General features: G+C 37.9%; 1 protein-coding gene across 1 annotated transcript; it reads right to left on the bottom strand.

The window, feature by feature from the left end:
* Nucleotides 1-3,403: 3,403 nt before the first annotated feature.
* LOC119071144 (lysosomal alpha-mannosidase-like) lies at nt 3,404-7,227 on the bottom strand. Its single transcript, XM_037175873.1, has 11 exons — nt 7,056-7,227; nt 6,926-6,996; nt 6,841-6,872; nt 6,601-6,783; nt 6,247-6,537; nt 6,052-6,182; nt 5,856-5,989; nt 5,436-5,745; nt 4,236-5,375; nt 3,945-4,181; nt 3,404-3,885 (listed from the first exon to the last, which is right to left on the bottom strand). Exons 1-11 carry the CDS (start codon nt 7,194-7,196, stop codon nt 3,445-3,447), a joined length of 3,111 nt encoding a protein of 1,036 aa, XP_037031768.1. The 5' UTR covers nt 7,197-7,227; the 3' UTR covers nt 3,404-3,444.
* Nucleotides 7,228-8,120: the final 893 nt, after the last annotated feature.

The following is an 8,120-nucleotide window of genomic DNA, read 5'->3' as shown; positions in this document are numbered from 1 at the left end:
TTTCCCAATTTGTGAATGTGATCGTGGTCAGTCGCAAGTAATTAACTAAAATCTTTAATAAGAACAAATACGCCAACGTAGCTATAGTTAATGTCTTTCGGTAAGTAAAGTTCCTGATATGATTGTCTGCTGATACAAAGAAAATGTAGCAGGGTGAGTATTTAACTTAACTTAAATATTATTTTTGCGAATGAATTCGAAACTTTTATCTCCAATCCAGTCATTTGAAATTCATGCACCAGCTTTAACATTTTACTATATATGTCAATTTCCACCATTAGCCATCCACCACATTACATTATTTTAATACTTTGATATCTTTGGACGTCAGGCAGTTCCATCAGAGGTTACAAAACGTTTTTCATATATCACATGCATATGTGTAGCGTATTTAAGCAACATTTTAGAACATGAAAAAGATGTAGGTGCAGAAAGAACCGAGAAAAACTGTTAAAGTATATGTAACGTGGATAGTAAAATTTAATTTTTTAGCTGGAATTTTTCAAATATATACATTCTTCCTGGTACTAAAAAACGACGACAATTTTGTAACTAATCCTTAAAAATGTCACTAACCACATTCACGTAAATTGTAAATTTGGTGATAAAGTTGGTTCAGTGAATTTATTGTCTTTATTTCCGAATCAATTTGTGTTAGTATGTTTTTACTGCATACAGTGAATTGTTCGAGCGAATTAAAAGTTCATGGTCTGATACTTTGAATTGTTTGGTTTGACTAGAATCAATTTGTTGAAATCGGGGTTGAAATGAATCTCCCGACATTTATAAATTCGAAAAGAAGGTAATTTCCTGTGACTGTAGTGGGTTTTTAGGATATAAGTTTAACATTCAATTTTCAGGTCAGATTGAAAATTAGGTTGGAAGATGAATGTACTATTTTGAGGGATTCTTCTGAAAAACAGTAGGGTGTTCGACCCCAGAAGCCAAAACCACTTTCAAAAAAATTCTTCGAAGCTTGTGTGGCTAGTGTGAGGTGATCAAAAACCGAAAACTGGCACTTTTATTACAAAAATTTCTCCAGTTACACGAGCCGTACATGGTCGTGTGGGGTGTCATTAGAAAGGTGTCATCAGGGCAGAGTAAAAGTAACCCAGGCAGGAGCGCATGTTTGACTAGGGACTTGAATTATCTAGTAGCCTTATTTATTTTGCGAATTAAATTTTTCAACTTATGTCAGTGTTCATTTGAGTTCATTTTCATACAGTGTATTAGGTCCCTCATTTGACTTTTCAATAATGAACCGCTCCTGCCAGGTTTACTTTTACTCTGCCGTGGGTAAATGTATATGATCTAAATTCGGCATTTTCTGTGAATTCTGTAAACTTCTTCAATATTGAGGGAATAAGAGGCGATGATACTTAAATTTTTTACTAGATTCTGTAGAGCATCTGTTGGAAACAATTTGTGAGGTTGACGAAAAACGACAACTCATGACTAACACAAAAACTTTTGAGAAGTACTTTATATGCTCACAAGTAGAAAAACATCAGAGGAACACCTTTTTGGAATTATTTTATTCAAATAAACAATTTTTATTTAATTAATTTCACATTTCGTTTTGCTGCTACGTTACAATAAAAAAATGCTTTCTGATTTGATGTATGCGAGATACAGTTCACTTTATGCCATTTGCATGTAGAGACCAAGGTAAATATAGTGTAATCGACCGGTGGTACAAAACTTTATTTTACCTGGAAGCCAGACTAATTCCAGGGGTGGCGTTATCTGACATGCAACAAAAAACAAATTCCTACTCACAAAAGGAGCCTGAGTTTAGAACAAGTAAAGTTCAATCGAACACAGCTAAACAAACAGAGCAGAATCACTCTACCCTTTCCCATGGTACGCGTGAGGCGAATGTGGAGACAAATTGCCGTTTCGACCTCCGGGTCCAGTGGCGGTCAGAGATCAATGTGGTCTAACCATCTTCAGTCGCTTCCACTGGTCCGTTACACGATACAGCCGCAAACTTTACGCTTGAACTAGTGTCTTAAAGTTTGTTCAATCAATTTCGTGCCACCTTACGATGGAAATACGGAAAAATTCTCGGAAGGCTGCGCGCTCAAATAAGCACCTTGTTCACAATGAGCTGTACATTTTCCCATATACTTCCGTGGCAAGTAGGGTCTTGTTGGGTTTAAAATTCATCCACACTGAGATATGTACAGTTGAAGTTTTCAACCGAAAAAGGACTGAAAACTTACACTTTTCTTACAGAAATTTCTCGAAGTACACGAAACTTACATGGTCGTGTGGGGTGTCATTAGTAATTGCATGTACTTTCAGGGTATTTAGGGATTTGGAAGCATCTGCGACGAATTATGAGAAGTTGAAATGTTTAAGTGCTTATATGGAATCGTAGATGCTACCAAACTTCCGTAAGCTCTACTTGTTCATTCGTTCGATGTCCCAGTGAAATGTTAACACCAGTGAATGCTAACGTTTGTAGTTCGAGTACTTTCGCTGTTAAAAATAATGACTTGACGGGGGCCTAATTGCTTAATTTTGTGTTAGTGAGTTGTTTTGAAAAGTGAAACCAAAAGTATAGTAGGACCTATTTTTGGTTAACACATTTTTTAAACCGAAATTTCATTGTGAAGCCATGCTGGTACATTTTTTGCCAAAGGATGGAAATATGATCCACATTTTTCACTATGTAGCCGTTACGGTGAGAAACAGTTTTAAAAAATGCCTTGGCCAAAAAAGGTCAGAAAGTCCTACGATACTTTTAAATTTTTGGTTCAGCACCCCACACTAACAGACGGTTTGCAGTTCTCTGTGAGTGATCGTTTTAATTATTATAACTATTAGAGTAACTAAGTGGCAGCGTAATATGGACTAACAAAAGCTTTTTCTCTGCACGGAATAGCGCTGAAAATTGTAACTTATTATTCTGTTCTTTACGACTTTAGTTTGAAAAGAAAATATAGTTTACTATTGGAGATAGGATACATATATACCGGACAAAATCAGGTTTCCATTGCATATAAGAGAACAAAACACTTTAATACGATAAAGGTTTTTCCTGTGCACAAATGAAATTTTTAAAAATGTGAAAGAATAGAGCTGGTTATGTTATATGGTGGGTATACGTCACAGCGCGTTTCATTTCATTGGACTTAGAAGATTTATATTTATCTATTGTCGTGTGTTCCGGATTGCGCTACAAAATGTTTTAGATTAAAAGTTATAAAAAAACACAAAAAGGAAAGTCACGTTGTCTGGCTGTCTCGCAGTGTTAAATTTATTGTTTACAGGAGACGAATCAAAGATTTATTGAGAAGGTAAAGTGAGATTCAATTTCTTATATCGAAGAATTTCAGACAGATTACTGTTACCCTCTTACACCATCCCCTATTGCACTGAAACCCGATAGTTTTCTATTGAATCGTATCATTCATAAAATGTATTTCAATCGTTGATTTATCTACAGAAGAAATTTTTCAAAATCACCATCACCACCGCAACGTACGCATTCATACAAATAAAATGCTGAATTCCATCATTCTGCGCAACATTCGGTGCCATCATAATAAACGTTCGTATTTGCATGGGTTTCAGTGTGATCGATGTGGATTCCAATTTGGGGAAACTAACCTCGTCACCGGAATTCGACAAACCAATCTGCCTGAATCGTAACCGTTTCGAATCCTCAATCCATTGATTTCCTGCGAGCGAAACTTCGGCAAAGTGAAAGTCTCCCGGAAACACGTCTTTCAAATCGAACTCGACTGGTTTTGATAATTCCGCGTCATCGTACTCATCCAGTAAATGCTCGAAACGAATCAAAAACTCCTTGCCATTCCAAGGCTCAAACGACATTAGGTGAACATTCCTAGGTAGGTTCATTTTTAGAAACGAATTCTGGAATCGAAACGGGTTAGCACGAACAGAATCAACGGCGTCAATTTAAAACAAATTACCGAATGAGTGTAGCGTTGTCGCCAGTCGTTGTAATTAATGGTAGACACATCGTCAAAGAACAACCAATTCGACATGAGAACTTCATTTTGGAGTAGCCTTTCCTGACCGATTTGATTTGTCTTCCCGGAGTAAATCAGATAATGTTTACCTCTTGCAATTATACCCTCTCCATAGGCAGTTTCATTCAGAGCCTCGCCAACACCCTTGGCATCATCACTTAATAAACGCCGATGAACCTAAACGATTTCACTTAAGGTACACTTTTACAACTATAGCTGTTAATTCCTTACCATTATCTCCAAGGTTCCGTCAATCATGCTAGAGCCACCCTGCGAACGATCGGTCAAAATCGCCAGTCGTTTATATCCTTCTTCCAAAACAATTTTCGCATTGATTGGATAATAATTACCAGCAATCGGTTCATTAACTTCTAAGTTCCACGTTCCCCTCGTATTCAGTTGCCGGCGGATCATCTCACGACCATTGGAATCAGTATAGAACACACCAGCATTGTTGATGTCGGTTGTGAAGCGAGAAACAATTTCTTTTCCAATATCATCGTCGACTGGTATCGGTCCGACTAGCCACTCAAACTCAACGTATTTCTCGGTTTTGTAAATTCGCACCACTTGCGATATCCAATCATTGAACACTTGATGAACTTCGTCAACCAGATCACCGCGAATGACTTGCAGGTCAACATCGATTCCGACAACTTCTACATCCGTCTCAGGAATGGGTCGAAAGATGTAAGCCCCTGATGATCGATTTTTATATTCACGATTGTTGCCGGCAAATCCACTGTAGAACAAAAAGTTTTGTGAAAGTTTGTTGGTAACTCCGTCCACATTAATTTCCGATAAAAGTCCGTTGATGTCGAATGTTACACTCAGTTCATTCGTTCCGATAGTGACGACGTCATCGAGAACTTTAGGTTCAATTTTGCTTGATTTAAGTGCGGTAGTCACTCGGCTAACAAAGAATGTTTTGTAGCCAAGAGCAGGAACGTTAGCAGCTTGGAAGACCAAATCCGAATTAGCAGAACTAACTCGGTAATGAAGATTTTTCACAGACAGTGCCACATCGAGCAACTGAGAAGGTATTAAATTGTTGTCAGCGTCTCTAACTTCATAGTTACTTCCAGCCACAGGGAAACGTGCGTACTGATTAGTCACATAACTCAATGGATTGTACACCGTTACCATGAGCCTTTCCGCATTCTCTGACCACTCACAAACACTGATATTCAAATTCAAACAAGAATGAAACTGAAATTCCCATTGTGTAGACTGGGTTGGATTTACACCTGTAACGAATTGGTTTAAAGCCGATCGGGTGTTTATTTCACAAGCTTCAATCGATGCAGTCAGTTCCCTATGATAATCATTCGTCACATTCTGTTTCTCTGTTCCGGTGATTGCATCGTGGTGCTATTTAAATTGAAGAGAGACATGTAATCGCATGGCAAGGATCAAAGTGTTGTCATTCACCTGCATTACTCCCATTTGCATTCTCAGCTTCTCCAAGTTTTCCGCATATGATTCTTCCGGTGTAGTCGCTGTTGCTGTAAGTTTTTTGCATACTTGCAAAAACTGATTTCCTAGCCGCTCAAATCGTTTCGAATTTGGTCGCGAAGTAAAATACCCTGTCCAGTAACAGTTAGGATCGGATGCGTATGGAAAGTAATCGTCAGTCTTAGTCGGCCAATCAATGTTTGCATCATAAAGTGCTTTGAGGTAGCACGATGGCGTCGAATAAATTAAGTTAACATTAAGCGTATCTCGGTGCTCGTTGGTGTATCTGATAAGAACGAAGATTAATTTGAAATTATCTGTTTTAACCGAAGTGGCATAAAGTATGTTGGTTGGAGCAATAAACTTAATTGGTTTATTACTTTTAGTATTTCGTACTTTATGATTTTATCCATGTTCTTAAACCACATCACAGCAGACATGTAGTAAAAGTCCTCTCCCATGGTGATAAGGATATTATTGGTTCGATAAAAAGACCCTTGCGTCTTTGCGTAGGCAGCGAACTCGGCTGCCTATTGCAGTAAGAAAAATAATTCAAACCTTTCTCCTCAACCCAACCAAGCCTAGGTCCTACCTTTTTATCTACGTTATAGTCAGGACTATTCACATCATCGATAATAGGTTCATCATCGCAAAGAATATCGAAACAGAAACCTGGCGGATTGGCATATTCATTGTACAAAGCTCCGGTAAATATATCAGAATCTGCAATCAATTTGACCAACAAATGATAACCAGCAGCAAAAAGAGCGAACCATTACTTTCATACCCAAATTTACACTTGACTTCCACACAACTTCCATGGTTTTTGTATTCAAACGATTCTGCTTGTCCTGGTAGTCTAAACGAGTCACAAAAAATCCATCAAACCCCATTTGCGCGAACAATGATGCTTGCTCCCGACTGTGTCCAAACGGATCGATTTGCCAGCCCACTTTCGGACGACCACATTCACCGAATGTATCGTTTAAAAACTTAAGACCCACAGAAAACTGATCAATGATACTTTGATAATGGGTTCCTGCTTCGTCATTCATCGACCAGGCTCCGCCAATGAACTCTACAGACAAAGTTTCACTATAAACTGTAATTTACATCTGTGGCAAACAGTGTGTGCCCGTACCTAGTCGTCCTTCATTCACTAGCATTCTCACTTGATCTCTCATTTCTTCATCCTGATCGTTCCACCATTTCGAGAAGAAGGCCATTTCAACATAAATAAATCGTCGCGACGGATCCTGCAGTAGGGCATCGACTGCTGAATCTATGATAATGTCCACAGCCGCCTTCTGAATTCGATTTTCTCCTAAAGTTCAATGCAAACATTGCTGTGACTGTATACATTCGAGGACTTGTTACTTACCTCCATAGTAGTACTGATCGGCAGTTTTCAACCTAAACAAAAGTGTTTAACTCTTAAATAAATTTATTTATTTTTTCGTTCATACCATCCGACATCGTCGTGGGTGTGTGCTATGAGATGTACATTAAGCACATCAGAGCGAACTGGATGACAAGACTATAATAATTTCCTTCAGTTATTAAAATGTTGTTGTAGGCTCCCGTTAATACGTATACCTTGTATCCACATGTTGTTTCGTCATCGGCTGCCCTGGTAATAAAATGTGGTAGGAGTGAAGAATTGACTAATTGAGACAAAGCTGCAATCGCGACGAGCACAAAAACCGTATACATTTTATAGAGACTTGTTGCGCTCATAAACCTTGCGGTCAAACTAAAACCAATTGAATTACATTTGTCGTTCTTATAGAATCTTTTGCCGTATCAATTCATTTTTTCAATTTTCATTATCAATTTGAAAACCATTGTAAAAAACACTTCTTCAGATATCTTGTATTGGCCCATTGCTTATACCGTTGTCCCTGTCGCTCCGAATTTGTTTATAAACACAAACCCATTTTAGAGTTTCCGACGACATAGATACACGTATCAAACTCAAGCACTTCACGATTTTATAGTTAGATTTGGAAATTTATAAGAATGCAGGTCTGTAGCTATACGCTATGGAGTGTAGAGCAAACAGAGTTCGTTCAGATAGAAAGGTTGTTTATCGTTAAATTTTAAATTCAGTAAGTTTATTTTCAGTTAGTTTTGCAGTGTCGTTTGAATATAAGTATGTGGTTATGTGAAAGCTACCGTTAACACACTGAATTTTCGTCAATTTCACCAATTTATTTTGGACAAATTTCGAATCAAAAAATTATAAATTTCGAGTTAGTTGACGAATTCAATAGTAAAACAATAATCATTTTCACTCCATTCACTTCGTATGATCAACTCCGTTCTTCGGCTTCTTGAATTTATAATATAAGAATCCCAACGCCATTAGACTCAATGTGGCTTTAGAAACCTTGAAATGTAAATTCATTATACTCTCAACGTTGAAAATAATCTCCAAATTTACGTTAGCTCGTCCATAGTTTGTGCAATGAAAGTACATAGATAGGTATGGCCAAACGTTCAAATTTGTTCTAGCCGGAGCACATACGGATTTGCATGGTGCCACCTCAAACGAACTCATTTCTAGTGCAAATTTCCACTAGAAATGAGTTCGTTTGAGGTGGCGCCATGCAAATCCGTATGTGCTCCGACTTGTATGGACTGGCCATACCTACTTATCTA

The sequence above is a fragment of the Bradysia coprophila genome, assembly GCF_014529535.1.
Source record: "Bradysia coprophila strain Holo2 chromosome IV unlocalized genomic scaffold, BU_Bcop_v1 contig_144, whole genome shotgun sequence".
Taxonomy (NCBI): Eukaryota; Metazoa; Arthropoda; class Insecta; order Diptera; family Sciaridae; genus Bradysia; species Bradysia coprophila.
This window is presented reverse-complemented; position numbering and strand designations above follow the sequence as displayed.

What these genes read in the sequence shown, in the direction of transcription:
- LOC119071144 (XM_037175873.1), bottom strand. Translation starts at nt 7,196, where the DNA reads ATGAGCGCAACAAGTCTCTATAAAATGTATACGGTTTTTGTGCTCGTC. An exon ending in AGTGAATGAAGGACGACTAG is followed by an intron (nt 6,538 to 6,600) that starts GTACGGGCACAC and finishes CTTTGTCTGTAG; the next exon opens with AGTTCATTGGCGGAGCCTGG. An exon ending in GACAACGCTACACTCATTCG is followed by an intron (nt 3,886 to 3,944) that starts GTAATTTGTTTT and finishes TTTCGATTCCAG; the next exon opens with AATTCGTTTCTAAAAATGAA.